This window comes from Momordica charantia (assembly GCF_013281855.1).
Source record: "Momordica charantia cultivar OHB3-1 chromosome 4 unlocalized genomic scaffold, Mcharantia_2.0 BLBB01000004.1, whole genome shotgun sequence".
NCBI lineage: Eukaryota > Viridiplantae > Streptophyta > Magnoliopsida > Cucurbitales > Cucurbitaceae > Momordica > Momordica charantia.
Genome location: NW_028275162.1, coordinates 24,839,686 through 24,861,438, shown reverse-complemented (window position 1 = coordinate 24,861,438; position 21,753 = coordinate 24,839,686). Strand labels below are relative to the sequence as shown.

The 21,753-nt window shown below is 31.4% G+C and overlaps 2 protein-coding genes and 1 long non-coding RNA gene across 9 annotated transcripts; all 3 read left to right on the top strand.

Moving 5' to 3' along the window:
* Window positions 1–361: 361 nt before the first annotated feature.
* Window positions 362–6,598, top strand: LOC111006087 (uncharacterized). 7 transcript variants are annotated; one of them, XR_015790542.1, is made up of 10 exons: window positions 362–606; window positions 706–917; window positions 1,049–1,133; window positions 1,328–1,457; window positions 1,685–1,786; window positions 3,033–3,072; window positions 3,191–3,261; window positions 3,513–3,548; window positions 3,856–6,145; window positions 6,244–6,598. It is a non-coding gene; the product is annotated as an uncharacterized LOC111006087 (long non-coding RNA). The 7 variants fall into 7 exon arrangements; XR_015790544.1 differs by having other exon boundaries at window positions 446–606; window positions 3,188–3,261; XR_015790546.1 differs by having other exon boundaries at window positions 446–606; window positions 3,174–3,261.
* Window positions 6,599–8,496: 1,898 nt separating this feature from the next.
* On the top strand, window positions 8,497–10,699 carry LOC111006435 (uncharacterized). Its single transcript, XM_022278383.2, has 2 exons — window positions 8,497–8,693; window positions 9,516–10,699. Exons 1-2 carry the CDS (start codon window positions 8,558–8,560, stop codon window positions 10,550–10,552), a joined length of 1,173 nt encoding a protein of 390 aa, XP_022134075.1. The 5' UTR covers window positions 8,497–8,557; the 3' UTR covers window positions 10,553–10,699.
* A 1,981-nt stretch (window positions 10,700–12,680) lies between these two features.
* Window positions 12,681–19,709, top strand: NOL (NYC1-like protein). Its single transcript, XM_022278579.2, has 14 exons — window positions 12,681–12,998; window positions 14,092–14,160; window positions 15,067–15,128; window positions 15,282–15,368; window positions 16,230–16,297; window positions 16,384–16,432; window positions 16,518–16,603; window positions 17,048–17,105; window positions 18,117–18,167; window positions 18,480–18,530; window positions 18,617–18,658; window positions 19,049–19,159; window positions 19,270–19,347; window positions 19,436–19,709. Exons 1-13 carry the CDS (start codon window positions 12,725–12,727, stop codon window positions 19,315–19,317), a joined length of 1,056 nt encoding a protein of 351 aa, XP_022134271.1. The 5' UTR covers window positions 12,681–12,724; the 3' UTR covers window positions 19,318–19,347; window positions 19,436–19,709.
* Window positions 19,710–21,753: the final 2,044 nt, after the last annotated feature.

Genomic DNA, 21,753 nt, shown 5'->3' with positions numbered 1-21,753 from the left:
AAAAAAAATGATTGAGTAGCGCTAAGTGAATTCTCGAATGCTTGTAGAATATTGATTAAGATTGAACAAATTTTTGAAAATCCATAAATTTAAAAAAAAGTCTAGTTTTACTTTGGAGTTCCTATCACCAATTTTATACTAAATATATATGTTTTGTAAATTATTATTATTATTTTTCTAAAATTTATGAATTCATTAAATACATATAATAATATCTTTTTTAACTCATTTTCGAACGGCACTTTATTAGAAATAAATACGGTAACAATTATCAAAATAAAATTTGGTATACCTTGAGAACTTTGGGGTTAAAATAGACTTTTTTTTTTAAATATTTTATTTTTCTTTTTCATAGGCGGTAAAATGAAAGCATTGACCAAGTCAAACTCTGGAACCGCGCGGTTCGGACACGCTAAACTCACACTATAAAATTACGCCCGAAGAGAAGACCCGCGATCACGATCAACACCGTCGGAAAATGCTGAAGAAAGTGTTCGCCGGCGCTCCTTACCCGTCGCCGACCTCCGTCGTCAAATCTTTTCTCCTCTGCTTCCTCAAAGAACAATCGCCATGTATCTCGATATCTCCAGAATGACGCCTCCTCTGGTATGCTTTCGATTTCTCCCTCTGCGTCGTTCTCTCTTTTCAATCTCCAAACCCTAGATTACGGAGTTGTTTTTACCTTGTTGTTTGCGATGTTTGCAGAATGCGAGCCTCCTTCACCCTTTTCTGTCATTAAAGGCGCACGCACTCGACGGCAATGGTCAGTTTTGCGATTGACCAATGTCGTCCTTTAGGTGCGGAGACGACGACGGAGACGGAGACGATGATATAATCTTGTTGTTTCTTCACATCGCCATGTCGAATCCGGAGCAAAGGGATAAACATACATTTTGTATCGTTTCCTGACGCATTAGGTACTCATTTCGTCTCGATGAGTTAGGGTTTAGTTTACGATCCTCGGGGGTTTAGTTTACGATGATTGTTTGTTCTGTTACTCGGCTAGTTGTTTTTTGTTTTTACCTTTTGTTTTATGCTGCTGAAACAGAAAGTGAGCCTCCCCTCCGTCACCGTTTTTCTATCATCAACAAAGTCAAATCCTCGGGTTTCTCATCGTTCCGTCGCACTATTTGGTAACATTCCTATTTTGTTTTTTAATTTTCGAGAAAAATATGCATGATTTTTGGATATTATTCTCTCTCACACATTCCCATATTCTGGTGAAAAGTTAAAAGAATTTGATCTCTTATTTCTTATATCCTCTGTTTTTGGATGGGTCATCAAATAATACAATAATATCTTCAAATTCTGCACACCTTCTAAGCAGGTGGTGAAGAGTAGCTTCATCCATTGGTGCTGCTTGTTCGATGGTAATCAGCACCATAACTGGTTGTTCAGATCCATATTTTCCTTCTAAATTTGCTCCTCAAAATTTCTTTCAAGTCATTGACTCATTGGTAAGACCCAAGTTTATTAGATTAATTACACATCTAAATCCAGGAAAATGAATGTGAAAAACCCAATTTACATAATCAAAGAATTAACAACAAATCAATGGTTTTAGAAGAGGAAGTTCCAAGTTTCAGTAAGAGTAGGGATAGAGGATCAGTCCATTTTTCATTACATTCTTGACATTTTCTCTGTTCATCATTCTCAAGAATAACTTTGTGAACTCCCATTGCAGTTGAAACAAAGCATGAATTGGAATGGGAAAAACTTCTATGGTTCGAAGTCGAAAGTCAAATCCTCTCGTGGTTCCTTTCCTTGTCGTTCCATCGGGCTCTGAGTAAGTTCAATTTCTTCCATCTGGACAGAAACAAAACAATTTTATTTAACTATTGTGTATTCTTTCGCTGTACGGGATAAGGATACTATTTTGAAGGAATTTAGGGCTGTTTTTTGCTTAATGCACTGGATTAAAGAATTGTTCAGTGTGTTTGGGAGTGATTGTTGCTGCCAAAATCACTTTTGACATTATCCAAATCTCTTTCCATCGTGTTTGACAAATTAAAAAATTAATTTTATTTGGTAAATTAATATTTTGATTTTAGATAAGTTTAAAATGACTTTAAATTAATTTTTAAGGTATCAGTTTGAATGTTTGATGATGTTTTTGAAAATTCAATTATACTTGAATTTTTTTTTCCTTCAAAATCACTCACTCATTCTACCATCACTCCCAAAGACACATTTAGTCCCAGCTCTAATTTAGGGTTCTATCTTCATAATTTGTTGGGTCGGATGAGTCTAGTCCATTATTTTACATAGTTTTATTGGCCCGTGTGATAATTTTTTTAGTAATTTTAAACTTTTCTAAAATCAACTTTTTTATTTGTCAAACATGATCAATGTAAAAGGAAGTGATTTTGGCCCCTTCCAAACACACCCTGTTTATTCACTTTAATATTCTGTAAATGGTCATAGTAAAAGTACAAAATTTCAATTCTTTTCGTGAAACAAATGAATGTCTTGTAGAAACTGTGCAGCAATCAATCCATACCAAACTTGTTTTGAATCTTTCTTATTTGATTCTACCTTTTCTTATTTAAAATTAAAGTTAAAAGAAGAGAGGGATGGTAAATGCTGTGATTCAATATGTTGATTGAATTTTAATTGATTTGATTCTACCTTTTCTTATTTAAAATTAAACTTAAATTATAAGTTTAATCTTTCAACTTTTTAATGTTGTTGGTTCGAGAGTGATTTGATGTTTCTGCATGGGTGCCCTTGCCTTACCCTCTTTTAATTCAGATTTGAATTGAATTTATACAACTTCCAAGTATGGAGTAAGTGGGTAAATAGTGTTTTGCTTTTGGTAGATTAGCATTTCATTTAATTTCATATTTTTACCTTTTTTATTTCAATATCTTCCATTTCTTATGCTATCTATTTCTTTTATATTTATATTTTCGCTTCTAGAATTAATAATACCAAAGACAGTACAGATAGAGAGAGAGAGAGAAAATATTAAAATTGTTTGATTTATTTACAATATACTTGTTAAATTGGTATTGATTTGTACCAATGGACAGGGCAATTGGAACGGTAGAAGTAGATGAAGTTCTGCTTTTGGTAAGTAACATTTTATGATTTTGATATAATAGTTGTATTTTTTATGACTTTGGTTCTAATTTGATTATTGATTAATGTTCCTTATTATTAACATTATTTAGAATCATTTTTTTAGTAGAAATATCTGATTTGTTTGGTAATCCAACAAATTGGAATGCAACAAAGTTCAGAAGAAGGTCGTTTTTGCAGGTTCATTTTTTTCTCTTCCACCTTTTCGTTGAACTGTTAATTCATGAATATGTTTGATAGTATGAATTGTGCTTTCAATTTCAAATCTATACATCTTCATCTTTTATACATAAATACTCAATTAAGCAGCTAAGTTCTTGGTAGGTTTTTATTTTATTTTAAGATTCATTTTAATTTTATTAAATAAAATTATATATACATTGTTGACACCATTCTGTGCTTTTCTTTTGGAATAATATTTAATTTTCCAGGTATGCAAAGGAACTGAAAATATTGGATACAAGCAGGTACAAATTTTGGAAATAAGCTCCTATAATTAACCCATAAATACATTTTTCCTAAGTTTACTAGTTGCAATTTTTTTAATGTTTAAATGCTATTTTTTTTTAATTTCTGTCATTTGTTCAAACGACTCAATTATGACTTGGAAGTTTTAAATTAAATGAAATCAGTACTTCAATTTTATGTTTTTAAAAACAATAAATGCTAGGAAAAGAATGAAATTATGATTGGTATATGTAATTGCCAGGCATAGTATTATTCAGAATTGTTTGTTTGTTTTTTTTTTTGTAATATAAATATTTGGTTTGCTAGGTAAGCAATGAAATGTAAGCATGTGGCAAATTCTGGAAAAAAAAAAAGGAGCAAAAAGCGGAAAAAAAAAGGACTGATCTATGCAGGTTCGAACTCCATTCCCTTTTCTCTTGTTTTTTTAACTTGACCCATTAAGCTCAAATAATAATAATAATAATAATATGCCTGACAAAGTAAATTTATTTTTACCATTAACATAAACTAAATTAAAATGAAAAAAATGCTATTTGTTTTACCACCATTAACCCATCAAAATGTTGCTGTTATCATCACAATTTGTTCACTAATGTGCTTGAAAAATTAAATTAATATTTTCCTAAAAATGGTAGTAACATTGTAATTTCATAAAAAATGAGAGAATTAGTTTGATATGTGGCACTGTTTTGAGATTTATTTAAAAACAAAATAGTGTTTAAGTTGAACCTTTTTGGACTAGATATCATCTTTTAAAGAAACTATTTTCGATAAAGCCACATTAATTTCTATGTTGTCATATAACTTTTATTTTATAAATAAAAAATTGGTTTGAGATCAGTTTAACCCAAAATATATATATATTAATATAACACGTAGGGGTGAGGATTGAACTCACGACATCAGTTCCTCTTAGTTGAAGATATATGTCAATTATCACTAACTCGTTTTTGTCACGAAACCTAAATAGAGTTTTGCATTGATTTGTATCATCTAGGATAAAAGAAACTGATTATACTAAAAACAAATTTCTAAGTACAATTTAAAGTTTCACATCAAAGAAGTAAAAAAAGAAAACAATGGTTAAATGTTATTTTGGTATGTACTAAAAACAACTAATTTAGTCTATTTTTGGTTTAGGTTCATTTTAATCTATGTACTTTTACAATATTAATATTGGTACATATATTTTTAATTTTTAATTTTTTTTAGTTATTGTATTTTTAAAACGTTTATTTTAGTTTTGTACTTTTAAAAAGTATCCAATTTAGTTTCTATTTGCAAAAATTTTAACACAAATTTCATAGTAGAAATCCTTTAATACAATTTTATATCTAGATCTCAAGATCAAATGAAATGAGATAGAATTGAAAATGAAAGATTAAAATGATCACTTTTTAAAGTATAAAAATAAAAATGAACATTTTAAAAAGATATAGATGAAATGAACAAAATGCAAAATATTATTTTAAAGTACAATTTAAATATTCACATTAATGAAAGAAATAATAGTTAAATATAGTGGTCTCTCTTGGCTTTTGGTTCATTCTAATTTATATATTTTCAAAACGCTTTCAATTTTTGTAAATGTAAATTATAGTCTTTGTAATTTCACAATATTCATTTTAGTTCTTCTTTTTAAAAGTAACCAAATTTAGTTTCTAGTTACTAAAATTTTAACACAAATTTTATAGAAAATGAAGATTATTTAATGTAAATTTATGGCTAAATTTTAAAACAATAGTGACTAAAATATCACGATAAAAAAATGATAAAAATGAAAATTAAGTGACAAAAGTAATCCTTTTTTAAACCACAAGAATCAAAATATTCCTTTTGCACTAAAAGGAACAAAAGTTGAAAATAACTAAATCAAAAAATGAATTTTTTTTAGTAAGTCAAAATGAACGTTTTGAACCTAAACAAAGACGAATTAGGTAACATTTAATTTAAACAGAACTTTTGTATCCATATAAAAAAAAGTACAACAATTGGAAGAAAACTTAACCATCTTAAATTTAAAGAAACAGAATAATTTTTCCATACAGATCACGACACGAAAATTCGCCTCCAAACTTTAAAGAACCACAATCTTTATTCCCTTTAGAAAAGATAAATAAATGAAAAAGATAGAAAAGAATATTTTAAAAAAGGTAAATCAAAGCATATTTGGCCTCTTGCCAAACTTGGTGGTTTATGTAACTTGTCGTAGAAATTTTGATGAAGCTTTTAACCCATCATTTTGATATATTCCATTTTAAGCACTATCACAAAGCCAGAATTAAAGCAATGGGAAAGGAATAAGAATTCTTGAAAAGAGATTTAAAAAAAAAAAAAAAAAAAAGAACGAGGCCGAGGCTTATATAAACGCTTCTTCTCTTACATATACCAAAACCCAAAGCTCTGTAGAGCCATTTTCCCACACTTTCCCTCATTTTCCCACCTTCCAAACAGAAGCTAGAAAGATTTCCAATGTCGAGTCAGAACGTGTCACGACAAGATTGGAGAAACTTAGCGCAATCAAACCAACCGTTTAATCCACAAGCAACATGGGATACCAGTGGTAATGAAATACAACTGACCATGCAACTTTCAGGTAAATTTTATCTATGGAATTAACTTGATCGCTTTCTTTGATATTTAAATGATCAAATAATTAATTATGTCTTGTTTGGTTCCATTGATTTCGTTTAGGGTTTTCAAGGGATCATTTACGAATCAATTTGAACACGAGTACAAATACTCTTATAGTTGCGGGACAAAAATCCGATGGCTTCAATGTCACTCGTTTGAATGAACGCATACCAATTAATGAAGATTGCTCATTGGATGGAGTCCGTGCAAAATTTCTCAATAACACTCTTACTGTAATATTTAAAAAAAAGAAAAATTAATCTCTATTTCATCCAAATGATCATGATTTACCTGAATAATAAAGTTTCAACTTTTATATATCTGCACCAAAGTCAGCGTGTAGAGAATTTGTATTTAGAATTGTAATCAGATCATGCGTACAAGTTGACAATGTTATTGTATACATTGTACTGTATTGACTTGTATGTATCTCGAAATGAAGAACAATATCGTTTGTTATGTAAAATAAAAACATTTGTGAGAAAGCACTTCAAAAAAAAAAAGGTGTGCCATTCCTTCATTTATTAACAAATAAAAATTGAATTATGCTTTAATTTTAAGAAGTTGAATTATGTTGATGTTCGACCATAGTGTCCAAAATTTGTAAAAGAGATCCTTATTGAAGGATATCACGTTTTAATGGGAAAAATTATTTTATACTACTATATCTAGTTTAATTATTTTTTTTTAAAGTTAACTAATATCTATCTATCTTAAATTATTAGTTTAATAACTTTTAATTTCGTGTTTAATAAGTCTCTGGCCTATTCGACATTCTTTAAAATTTACAAATCTAATCATATGTAAAATACGACTTTATTCTTTTAATTTTATATCTAATAAAATTATGTATATCTAGAAGTGTTAATAGTCAAGTATATATTACACAAAATTGAATGTTTAGAGAGTTGGACACTTTATGAACCTATTAGATTACAACTAATTTAATGATAATTTTGTTTGCTTATTAACAAATTTCATATCCTTTCTTAAATTTTTAAAAAAATCATATTCAATTGATTTAAGGATAATTTAGCTTACATGAACTTAGCTCAGCATAATTAGTACTTGTCTGTGACCAAAAGGTAATGAGTTCGAATCTCCCTACCTCCACTTGTTGTACTAAAAAATAGTTATTATTATTATAAATCACCGTGCTTTTGTAAAAGTAGAAAATCGCTTTCGAAACTTTTTTAAACAAACAAAAATACAGTAAGTCATCTATTTGAACCTCATTCTCCATCCAAGGTCAAAATTATCCCAAACGAATAAAATGAGCAATATGTATTATCTAATGAAGCTCCACTTTAAAACAATAAATATTAACATGCAATGAACTTAGATATATATCTTCGATCCAAAGATGGTTCAAATCCTCGCTTTTATCTTTTGAACTAAAATTAATTAAGGAAACATAACTTCTATTTCATTATTATATATAAGTTGAGAACATAGATTAAATTATAGAAAAAATTTATGAATAATTTACATTTTTTTTAGTACAACACGTGGGATGGTGATCAAACTCACAAACTGTTGGTTTGAGAATATATGCCAATTACCGTTGAGCTATGTTGGCTTTGATGAATTGTTTGCATTTACTTTTCAAAAATTTGCACATTATATATAAATTGGTTTAAATATTAGTTGAATTACTTTCGGCTTTAATTTATTTTTGTCTCGAAATTTTTAACGAAAATTTTTGTTGGTAGATAAAAAGGAAAAAAGCATAATACTTGGAACAACTTGCAGTTGACACTATCAAACCAAATATTCTTAACTTCTTTTGAAGAAAAGAAACATGACCAACTTCTTAGAATCTTTCCATTGATAATTTGCAAAGTTTTAGAGAGATGGAGAACATAGCCAAATCAATAACATTTAATAAATATGTTATTCAAACAAAGTTATACCGAATTCTAATGTTGACGTTTAGTTTAAAGAAGTGGAATGAAAATCAAATCGAAATAAATAAATAAATATAGTTGAATTGATTAAGGTATATATCATGAATTTTAAAGTAAAAATAAATTAGTCAGTTTTATGATCGTTAATTTGGTGTGGTCGAACTTGTTGGTTCGGTTCAATCCAACTCATGAACACCCGACCCTATCAAATAACGGCAACGAGAGGAAGAAAAATTGAATCTTTACCATCGAAGTAAATATAAAATAAATTCCTTTCCACATGTAAGGATAAAGAAAACCCAAAAAAATTGAAGACCAAACAGAGAAAAAAGGAATAGACTTGCCCACAAGAAAATGAAAGCCAAGAACACCCACAATTGCATAAATAAAGTAGTTATAAAATAAAAATCAAAGTGCTGTCTTTTGTTCATTCAACCAAGAAACTAAAAGCACAGCTCAGAAGAACAATGGATTGGTTTGGAAAAGGTTCAAAAGTAGAAGATCAACCAGCCAAAAGTGACATGGAAAGTCTTGGCATAAGATTCGAACCCATCTTATTCTATTCCGAACGTAATGAATACGAGTTGCGCATCGAGCTTCCAGGTTCTAGTATATGTTTCTCGTCTCGAATTTAAAACTCATTTTCTTAGGCTCCGTTTGGTAATTTTTTTATTTCTCGTTTTTTTTTTCAACAAGGAGAAACAAAATTGTATTTCGTAATTATTTCTTTGCTTGGAGAAATAAAATTGTGTTTCTTAATTTTTTTGTTCATTTTTTATTATTAAAAAAAAAAAGACGAAAACATGTATCGTAATTATTTTTTTATCTATAGTTCTAAATAAAAATTTTATTTAAAATTGAAATTTCAATTTTTTACATTACATTCATTCTTTTATATTTATTGTGCGTTTTATAAGTAAAAATAACAAAATAATACTTTTACCTTTGTTTTAGAAAAAAAAAATTAGAAACAAGAAAAAAAAACTTGATTTTGCTGAAAATTTAAAATGAGAACATTATTAAATAAATTCTCAATTACTTCGTATATTCCAAGGATATATTATATTATCATAACTTATAAGAATCTATATTACATTTTTACCAAAATAACATATTTTATATATTTTTCAACATGATAGTTGAAAATTGAAATGTTAATTACCATAGATGTAATATTTATATTTATGGTTTGAATGTACGTTGTGTGACAAAATACTAATGGCTAAAGATCATGTTAAATTTCTTTTTTTAAACACTGTATTTGATAACTATTTTGTTTATTTTTTTTCTAATTATGCGTGTTGGTATATAATTTCATCAATAATTATTTCAACGACCCTTCAAAACATTTTTTTTAGATTAAAAAAAGATAAAAATTTTGGGAAAGTAATGTATTATTTTTTTATTTATTAAATTTATATGCAGGTTGCCCAAAGGATCTGATAAAGGTAACGTACGACCGGTCATTGGGAAAGCTTAAGCTGCAGGGGCAGAAGCACAAAACAAATTTCCACCATCAATTTACGCTTCCCGCCGACTGCTTGCCCACCGGAATCTATGGCAGATTCCGGGGCGATGTTCTTCACATTGTCATCCCCAGATTGCTGTCTGATTGGCCAGCTTCTAAAGATGCCTCTTCGAAGCAAGAAGACGATCATCGAGAGACTTCTTCTGATCAGACAACGACGGATCACGAGGCAGAGGAAAGAGCAGGAAAATGCCACCAAAAATTGCCTCCTACTACTCCGGCGCCACGGCCGCCTGGTCAGAAATCGACCGATGAAGTTAGGGAACGAGAAGGAAAAGATCGCGATAAATTACCGGCTAGGGTTCCGGCGCCACTGCCGTCTGATCAGAAAACGACGGACGACGTAAGGGAACGAGTAGAAACTGAGAGAAAATTACCGTCGAAGGTTTCAGCGCCTCCGACGGAGAAATCGAAGGGAAGAGACGAAGAATTATACCCCGAAATCTCCGCACCGCCACCGCCCGATCGTGAATCGAGCCGCTCAGTAAAGGAACTCAGAGAAAAATACCAAAAGAAACTCTCTGAGATTGCCGCACCACCACCGGTGCCTCCTGCTGCGGCTCCGGCACCGGCAACATCCAATCGGAAAAAATCGACTGATGTCGGAGCAAGAGAAGAATCGGAAGAGCCACCATCTACGGTGGTTCCCGCATCGCCATTGTCAAAATCAGGCACAAAAGTTTCTGAGAACACTAAAATCTTCGCTGAATCGAAGGCTAACGAAACTGAAGAGAAAAAACGAAATGCTGGCGGTGATGAAAAATTAGGGCTCGTTTATACCGTTAAAAAAACCGGCAAGGCGGCGGTGGCGGCGGCGGCGGCGTCGTGGAAGGACGAAAACCGGCGAGTGGTGATGATTGGGGCTGCCGTTTTGGCCATCGTGGTAATTGGAGCTGCTTCCTTGAGGTCCTCCAATAAAAAGTTAAAGAACTAATTAATTAACTCATAACAATGCGCCCTGTATAAATTTACTTTAATTTATGTATATTTTATTTTATATTCAAATAAAGTTGTTGTTGACAAAATATTTCTTTATTTTAATACTTGAATTATGTTATATATATATATATATATTACCTAAGGGTGTGGGTAGTAAAAATAATTCATAAATTTCAAAAAATGTCACCAGCTTTTTAAAATTTCAAATATAACAAAATATTTGAATTTTTATTCTTAGAACTTTTATTTTTAGAATTTTTATTATTTCGATTTTACCCTTATGATATATGATATACATTCAATGTATATATGTATTTGATATAAATTTAATGTATATCTGTATCTGATATACATCGAATCCATAGATGTAACTCTGATATACATTGATGTACCCCTGATATACATTATCATATGTACCAATGATATACATTATCAGATGTATGTATTATACCTCTAATATATATATCTGATGTACCTCTAATTTACAATATACTAAACATATTTGCAATTGATATACTAAATATAAGGTATATCAAATGTTTCATTTTTATTGGTATATCAACAGTTTAAATTATAGTTTACCATTGCAATTTGTTGCTTAATATACTAATATTATCAATGATGTTGATTACTATATCACTAATATTTATTTTATATTAATATTAATTAGATACTAAATATAAAAGATATCAACTGTTTAAATTTATAAAGTATGTCAGATTTCTAACTTGTTTTTTTACGTGCATAATCCACATAAACCTTTTATACAATAACTTTATATTAATTTTTTTTCACCATTGTTTTCATATGAAAACAAATTGGATATAATAGTATTATATAAACACACATGTATCATAATTATAGTAGTATATATCATGATTATATCGGAGGTATATAAGTGGTAAATTATAAACATATTAAGTATATATCAAATATATATCAGTGTTATATTAGTGGTAAATCATATATAATAAGTTATGTCAGTAGTATATTATTTGTATATCGATGGTAAATTATAAACATATATTAGTAATTAGATATATTGCAGATATACTATAAGTGTATATCAGATATATTGTAGGATAAAATTGTAATTTTCAAATTTGACATCCATTTTTTTTAAATGCTATATTTGAAAAAAATTAAATATGGCTACTATTTTACTTATTTTATTAAATATTTTTGCCATATGTACAACCGTCCATTAACTGTAAGGCTTTAACTATATGACCTTGTTTCGTTTTATTTTTTTATATAGTTTTTTCTTTATCTTGTAAATATTTAGAGTTTAGTTTTTATAAATTAATTAAATTTAAAAGTGAGCACCAACATACGTGCTATAAAAGAAACTCAATTAATTACAAATATACCAATAAAGTTTTCAAATATTATATATATATATATATAACTAATCCAAATCTACTATTGAAAATATTAAAATAACTTTTAAATGTCTTTGGTGATAAGTATTATTTTGATAATTGTCTAATAAATTGCATATGATATATGTTTGCTAGATTATATCAGATCCCATAGGTTTGTTTTATCTAAAGAAATATGGGAGATTGTGGGAGTTAACTGGATCGGGGTGTAGTTCTTATTTCTATTATTTTTTCTTATTTCTTATTTCCAGTTTAAGCAAAAAAAATTAATGACAGTAAAATTGAATCTTGTACTCTTGTCATGGGTAACTTTTGTCCTCGTAGAAAAATTGATGACAAGACGACGAGACGCTTTTCTTTTTAGTGGTGGTCATACGATATAAAAATATGAGTAAACTATAGACTATATGATGTAACTACATCTGAGTGGAATCATTAAGATCCAGATAAAAATAATAAAAAAAAATAAAAATATTAGATACTCGATGTAAATGAAATGATTGAATCAGATGTTTAATATCTTATATGTCCAACCCAACTTACTTATTTTCTTCAGTCAAATTGGTATTTTTAAAGACTCGGCATATGTGTTTATGTTATTTCAATATTATTAATTTTTTTTGAAATAATGTTATTTCATATTATTATACTTTAATAATAAATTAATTTATTATTTTTTAAAAAAGTAAATTACCATCTTGACGTTGCTTGAAGAAAAATGAAAAACCAAGAAGTTTTATCCATAAACAAACCAATGAGCTTCCAAAACTTTCTACCGCGCCAAAATGGCTTCCTCTTCATCTTCTTCCCTCCTCTCTCCGTCTCCGTTCCTCTCCCGGAACCATGGCTTCTTCTTCTCTCATCCTTCCGGCCGACGTATATCAATCTGCAAATCGGAGTACAGCTCCAGTCTTCCAGCAGTTCGTTCGCGCCAGATATCCAACATTCCGAGGAATGGCGACGTGAATTCCTATTCTGCATCCATAAAGGCCGAATTATTTCAGCAGAGGGAGCCCATGGTTCCTCCTTATAACGTTTTGATCACCGGCTCTACCAAAGGTCTGGTGTTCTTCGATCTCTTCCGCTTCTTTGATATTTCGTAATGTATTGCTTTCCTTTTGATTCTAGACTATCACTTTCCTGCTGGTTTCTCGTTTGTACTTTGCGTGGAATCACTTGATTTCGCTATTTCTCTAATGGCTTCTGGTATCTGATTTCGTTCTGTGGGTAAGAGCTGCGGAATTGTACTCGCTTAACTGCATTTTAGCTTTTTAACGAAAAAATTGGTGGTAGAATGTGTACTTGTTTGTCTGATTGACTCAAATCTGCGTAGGAATTGAATTTGAGAAACTTCCTGGCTGACTATTTACTCCTACTTTTACTAAGAATCGCAGAACATGTTTAGACATTGATTTCACATGTACAGTAGGAAATTGGATTAGTGAACTTCAGTGTTCCTTTAAGATTCACGAGCTTATATGACTGAAGTCAAATTTATGTTTGAATAGATCGTTGAAAGTTTTCTTAGTTAGGATTGAGCAGCGAGACGGATAAGTCATGTGGTTGGAACCTAATCAATTCAAGTTTGAGCCCTTAAATAGAGTATTTAGATATAATTTGAATTGTCAATTCATAAACCTCACAAATTCGGTTGCATCTTCGAACGCAAATCGTCGCCCATCGGAATGGCCTGAATCAAAGAGATGAATGGAATTCCCCCGATTTTCCTCTGTGCCAAACACAAATTCATTACTCCTGAGCTCCCCGATGTGTAAACTAATTCGTTGATTATCGCCTGCATCGCGGACACCGACGCCGAAAAATTCATAAACCTCACAAGTTAGGCCTTTGGACATATGATGTTTTGAACTGTATTGCTAGGAGGATCAAACAACAATCTTTTTTTCATAGGATATCCATCCGACTCCATGGAAAATGTTTATTATATTTGCACATAATAACCTCAATTCTCTTGATTGTGTAATTTTAGTCATATTCTAATCTACCTACACAGGTCCTTGGGATCGGTGGAGTTTTTCTATGAATGCGTATACAGAATTTGCCGATTCTATCTTATTTGATGCTTTGGTGCTTTTAACTTCCTTATTTCCATTCTTATGGTGTTTTCTACTCATATTTGCAATTTATCTAGGAATAGGATATGCATTGGCTAAACAGTTTCTGAAAGCAGGTGACAATGTTGTAATCTGTTCACGATCAGGTAAAATTTGCACTATGATCATTATGAAACTTTCTTCTTGTCTTTTTTTTTCTCCGCCCGTTCATGCACATTCGTACAGGACTGTGAATGAATCTGTAAAGCACAGTAGAACATTAACTAAAGAATTACCTTTTCTAATACTCTCTCTCACGCACATACACAATAATATAATCATGGCATGTCGAGGTCATTTTCAGTCTTGTCTAGAGTAGGAATTTCCTGAGTTAAATCAATGGAGTTTGACTGCAGATTATTTTGTAGAGTGAAGTGGGTATGGGGTTGTATTTGTAATTTACTTCAGCCATCTTATCAGCTATATGATATTAGACCATATTTGGAGAAGCTCGAGTCTATGGATTCACTATTTGACATCTTTATGAGTTTCTTTCTCCTGAAGAATTTCAGAACTTTCCTTTATTTTTGTATTTGCAAGATACGGGTTCTTATGCGTTTGTAATTTTTTTTATCTTATAGACTCAATAGTCTTATGGGTGGTGCACATTCTCTTTTTCTAACTAATATATTTCTGTTGCCATAAAAAAATGTGTTGATCGATTAGGTATGGATTCTGGTCATTCTCGAGATCTTTTGCACCAAAAAGAAAAAAAAATGTTGAATTTCTTTTCTTCTTTCCGGTGGGAAAGTCTAGGCTTCTCAAATTGCTTGGGATATTGTAATTTTCTTTCTTAATATCAATATTATTTTCTGTTAATTTATATTTTGATTTATGGTTCCTATCGGCATCCTTAGTAGGGTGTGACTTGCACTTGTTAAAGCAGTTTAAGTTTACAATAACCTTAATATACTGAAGCAGTTCAAGTTTCGTCTGTTAATGTAAATCACTAAATTTACAATAACACCACTAAAGCACTTTTGTTTATATTTGCTGAACAAATCTTTTAACAGCTGAGAGGGTAGAATCTTCTGTTCAAAGCCTGAGAGAAGAATTTGGGGAGCAGCATGTGTGGGTACCTCCTGCTAGACTTCTTCATTTTGATTTTTCTTTTCAGAAGTTTATTTACCAATTTTCTGTCGTTTCATTGTTCTCCATGTACTATTTACAATGGGAACAGTTGCTGATACTTCAAGCTCATTGCCCTAAATCTAATTCTCTTCTACAGGGTACTAAATGTGACGTACGAGAAGGAGAGGATGTAAAGAATTTAGTCACATTTGTGCAGAAAAATCTTAAATACATTGACATATGGGTATTTACGTCAAATTCTTCTTTCTCTTCTCCTTCACCTTCTACATGAGGACTGATGAGTATATCTTGATTTCTAGTAACTCGAATAGTTGTCTATTTGGCATCAAAGAGCCTATACGATGTTGAATATAGTAGATTGGTGGCCTCTAAGGTTCGCACTTGAACTAGTAACCTCAAGACCTCAAAAGTTTCAAATTGTCTCTTTTACATTACTGATCAACTCATGGTGGTTAAGATGTAGTTTAACATATCAATTTGATATAAATCTTCAGAAGACTTTTATAGTAGAACATGATATCTGTCCAAGAAATGATCCACATATTACAAGATATATATTCACGTATATCCCTTTCATACTTGAGTAATTAAGTAAACAGTTGGGAACTTGGGAAAGTGATACCAATTATGAAATATTAGCTGTTTAAATGGAAAAAGATTATCAGGTGTATTGATTCTACTGAGATGTCCAACTAATAGAGTGCCTAGACCCAGTTTGTCTTTTTGTCAGATGGTGTGAATAGTTGTATCATGTCATTGAGGTTCTTCATACTATTCTAACACGTATCATATCAGAGAAGTGTTGGCCTAAGATAATTCTTAGATTTTTTGGAACAACATTTTCATAGTTTACTTATTCAACATGCCACTGTCCCCACCCATAGCATGGGAAACTGGGCTTAAAAGAACAAAAATGTTCTATTGTCCACTATTTCAATTGTTGATCAGTTTTAAAGGGAGGCGAATCCGTTGCCTATAAGAGGGATGACGAGTCTCTTAAAAAGTTGATTTATGTCTCATAATTAGCTTGGTGGAATTTTGTTTGTTTCCATTGCTCTTTTAACTTATTTCAAGAACAATGCAGATCAATAATGCAGGATCAAATGCTTATAGCTTTAAGCCTTTGGTTGAGGCTTCAGATGAGGATCTCATGTGAGCTTCCTCCTCCTGATCTTCAAACCTCAATGACATGCAATAGAAATGCTTTTGGTTTATTTCTTGGACACTCTCTATTGCAGTGAAGTTGTCACTACAAATGCTCTTGGTTTGATGATATGTTGCCGAGAGGTATATACTATTTCAATCAGGAACTTCAGGAACTCTTTCATATTTTAGGCTTGTAAATCATGCATAGTTCCTGACTTCTGGTTAGGCAATAAAGATGATGTCAAACCAACCTCGAGGGGGTCATATTTTCAACATTGATGGGGCTGGTTCTGATGGACGACCCACCCCTAGGTGCTGTTCTTTCTCTCTCTTAAGCTGAGTTCGTTTTGATGTTCTCTATCTGATATACAATTGTTTCAAGAAGAATGCAAAAGACATGGGAAAAGTTCTAGAAATCTGTCGTTCATTTGGATTACATGCACATTGTGCTCAATCATATATGATGCAACCGCTTTAGGATATGCAGCAGTGGAACAGCATATGCTAATTCTAATTGCATGGATCATTTTATTGCCATTACTTGAATAGCGGATGGTGCAAATAATTTTATAGTGAAACGTGTGAAGGTTTATACCTCTTAAGCATTTCTCATGAATCTAAGTTATGTTTTCAAGGAGTCTATTCAAGTGAGGTAAGGTTAATTATATGCATTTATTCTGTTTATGTAATAGCCACTTACTCTTGTCACTGGAAAAAAGAGAAATATTGTTTGTAATTCTCTTTGTATTTCCTCAGGTTTGCTGCCTATGGGGCAACCAAAAGAAGTGTTGTTCATTTAACGAAGTCATTACAGGTACGAAGTCATTTATTTAATTCTGTCTTAAATTAAATCATCATTTAGTTTCTGTTATTAATCATAAACTGGCTACCCGACACTACGGTACAAAAATAACGACACTGCAGTAATAATAAACTAGCTACTTGAACTTATTTCTCTCTCTCTCTCTCTCTCTCTCTCTCTCAAATAAATTAGGTGTCAATAGGGATTGTACTTAGCATCGATGTATTCTGCAGCATACTGAATCAGCTCTGTTTGATTCAAATGTAGTAGACATACCGAGGATGATCAATTTTGACCACGTATAAGATTGGGAAAAAAATCTATTAGCATTTGGAGTGCTTATCTGTGATTGTCTCAGTCATATCGATCCCTGGATTGTATTAGTGGGTGAGTGATCATTTCTAGAACTAAACACCACCATAGCCCCACAGTGAAAAAAGTCCGAGGAAAGTCCTTGCCGGCTGCCATCAAGACTCAAGAGTACTAAGGTTTGACTCAGCAATAAAAAATAACTAAAAAGTGCTGGTCATTGGTTCATTAGTCGTTAAAAATAACAAAGAAATCTAATTAACTTGTTCCTCCTCATTCTTACTGTCTCTTCTATTTTTTCTCGTCGTCAATGTTCTCAATTTGAAATCACTTGTACACTTCTTTCGCTTTTTTTTTTCTTTCAATATGATACAAAAATTTTCATTAACGAATAAAAACAAGTAGGCAAGTTCAGAGATACAAATTTTTGAGGAAGTGAAAATATAACAAAGCAAAAAAAGCAAAACGGGAAACAAATAAAAGAACAACAATTAGGGGGGAAAGATAAAAACATCCCAGGAGTCGCAAATAGTGCCGGAAGAACAGTCCTTAAATGGATATGAAATACACCATCACTGAGAAGCTTTAAATTTGGCTACATCAAAACATTCCATCCCATCCTTGCACTTATCATGAAATATCCAATGATTCCTCTTTACACTTCTTTTGCTTTTAGTATTGACGTTTCCATTATTTTTCTTAAATTAATTGCAGGCGGAATTGCGGATGCAGGATGTGAAAAATGTTGTAGTGCACAATCTTTCGGTGTGTTACAACACAATTTTATGCTTTCAACTTGAGTATAAAATTTTCTATCTGAGCCCCTTTGTCAAAACTGCTTGAGAATTTTATTTTTCAGATGTTGATGAGCTGTGATATTTTTGAACCTTGCATAGTTTACATCAATTAGACACTTGACATTGTAATGGAGATATTCATGGATATAGACATATAGTATATTGAAATTGTTAAAATGTTCTACGTTGTAAGGTCCATGTCGTAAGGTTCGTAACACCATGCAATACTTATCTTCCTTTCTTTACCTGAATATGTCATTTCTGTTATTTGGTCTTGCAGCCTGGGATGGTTACAACTGATCTTCTCATGTCTGGTGCTAATACAAAGCAGGTCAATGATGCATTATAGATTCTTTGACAGTATATTTTCTTAATAAATTCACGAATATGAAAAACTAAAACTCTTGGCTTCTGCAGGCGAAATTTTTCATCAATGTCTTGGCAGAACCACCTGAAGTGGTAAATCTCATATTGTCCAAATTGATCTTTTCTTAGTATGCAGTTGACAGTGCCTTTGGTATTCTATGAGTCTCACCTTGATCTGATTGATAAACATATCGTGTGGTTATAATAGACCTAAGAAAAATTCCTCTTTCGATCAAATTCATTTACGATTGTGAGTTTCAGTAAAAATATTTGCTCATTCGTTTGAGTACGAGCACAGTCTAAAACAAGAGGCACTGAAAAGTTAATGTGAAACGTATACTTCTATGCTTTAATCAGTTGATGTGCTAAATAAACTTTCATCAAAATGTTAGCACTCTTCATGGACGTTGCCAACATCATAAATGCTATAATTCTTCGCATCTGCATTTTTCTTCACCTGGCGGTTGATATTTGCGTTTACAGGTCGCAGAATACCTTGTTCCAAACATAAGATCTATCCCAACCAATGGTTCAACAAGGCCCACGTACATTCGTTTCCTCACTGGACTGAAAGCTTATTCCCAGATATTTTCAGTTAATAAATGATTAATGACTGCTCAATTAAGTTGAAATGTCTTTTTTTCCTCCCATTTTCCCTAATTCTTTCCATCAATTAATTGTTTCATGTTTCCCAAATTGTTCAGAGACTTGCCTTTGGTGCAAGAAGAAACAAATATCTTCTAGAAGATTGATAACAACTTTGAAGTACAATCTCCGATCCTGTAAGTTCTGTGTAAAGTTTTCACAATTTGTTATTCTTCACCCAGGGGAATGGTTTATTCACATTTTATATACTGGTTATTGTTGAAGCATGTTGGACCAGTTGGACTGTTCCTAAAAGACGACCCCAGGAAATGATGCCCTGTCCTCTTCGATCTTTTTTCCCTTTTGAAAAACTGTCTTTTATTTGATTTACTCATTAAATGGTTAATTGTAATTTATTATTGATATCTACTTCGAATTGTAGCATTATTATTTTTTACCAGAACCAGCTTTTGTTCCAGAACATTTGCCTTTTCACAAAGGCATAGATGGTTATTTGGCCAACATGGTCGCTCCTAAAAGGTCCTCGTTCTAATCTCCACCTACGGTTTTTTATTTGTGATGTAACGTTGTAAAATAATTGAGATTTAAGCCTTACACGAATTCTTTAGAGCAATTATCTTTGCCAATTCAACACTTTTATAATAATTAGCTTCTATGTATACTTTTTTCAGTATAAGATTAAACTTTCGACCTCAAGGAAGGTAATTAGTGTTTTTTTTACTGTATGCTCGGGATTGACTAGCTTCTATCTATGATATGATGATTAAAATTAACCCCACCAATGTGTAATGTGTAATAGGTAAGATCTTCGTTTATTATTTTACTGCCCAGGACATTTTCCGTTCAGAGAAACACATTTCAAATTTATCAATTCATGCTTATTATAGTATTTTTAGTTTTACCCACTTAGTATAGCAAGTGTACTTACCCTCTACCTTGGGTTTACCACATGGGAAGTCAATCTCACAATTTTTTGATCGGAGGTAGGTGCCTATGTGAGGTTTACAACACGTGGGATTAGAATTCAATCTCACAACTTTTTGATTGGAAGTAAGTGCCTAGACCAAATTTAGTTATCTGTTATGCTCAGATTGGATTGTGGGTTCAAATATTCAATTTTACATTTTTATGTAAAAATTTTGTCAATTGTCTTGTCACAATGGAGTTCATTGATGCTTTCGAGGTTTGATGGTTGTAGGTAGAGATTGTCTCTGCATATTGATTTTCCATGAAAATCAAACCTCGAAAGCTACTTGCAGGTATGGCCTACCGAATTTGGGGTATGTTTCTGGTTGGAGGACTGGAATGAGAATTAGAAATTTAAAAAGAAGAAAAAAATCACTTCCTAAAAAAAAAACAAAAAAAATCACATTATATACTTGCAAATGAGATTTTCTTTTTCCTTTTTCTCTTTACTATATTCAATTATAAGTTAGGAATTTGATGAATTAAAAACTTCGAAATTTTCACTATACTAATACAAATTGAAAGCGCAAACACACGACACCTAAATTTTCGTAATTAGTTTATCTTTTTTGGCCAAGAAAGAAAATCCCATCTCCCGTGGGAGTCTCACATGAGAAAAAATTTAATCCTTTTCGCACATTTCGACTTGAAAAAGAGTGGATTGATATAAAAGACAAAAAGAAGAAAAGAAAAAAAAAAATACCTAAGACAGTAAAACATGAAATCTCCACTACTTTTAAATCTCTACACTTGAAAATAAATTATGTATGAAGCTCTTTAAGCTTTTAACGAAACAGTAGCACTATGGTGAGCAAAAAAAAAGAAGCCCAATAATTTTCTCAATCATTTAACTAAATTCCAAACGGTGCTCCAATAAAGATTCACCCGTGACTAAAGACTTGGGCCCAAATCTGACTCTGCTAAATGCCGAAAATAACAGATGAAATCAGAGGCTTCTGTTATATCGTATTCCAAAATGTTTCTGCTGACGCCAAAAGTGCTTTATACAATAAAAGCCCTTTTTGAATGTTTGATTTGTCAGGCTAAAATGGCTATTTTTGCTCAGCTTCTGTGCTCCCCGTGAACCATATGCATTTGTTTTTAGGAACAAGTCATACCATCATAAAGTCTTCAACAGTGACACCATCTTTTTATATGTACATACACACACATAATCAAAATAAGATTTAGAGTCTTGGACCTTATTTTATCCCTTGACATAAAATCATATGGCATGTTGCATAGTTATTGTTACGTATTTAGTGAAGTAATCGTTCAAGTAGATTGTTAAAGTTTGATCATTATGGCTTTTACATATTTTGGTGGAATAATAATTGTTTATTTGTTTCAAAATACAGCTAGCATATATTAATTACACTATCAAGTACAATTAAGTGAAATAGGATACCGTTCCACTTTGGGACATAAACCTGTCTCCTGACAATTAGCAAATTAAATAATTTTATATTTTTTTCATTGATAAACAGTGTGGCTTGGCTTCTGAATTATATAGCTATACCACACCTGATTATGGCTTAAATCTATATTTGCTTATGTTAATACTTTACTGTATTTTTTTAATTATGTCATCTCTCTCTAGAAATGTATTGATTGTC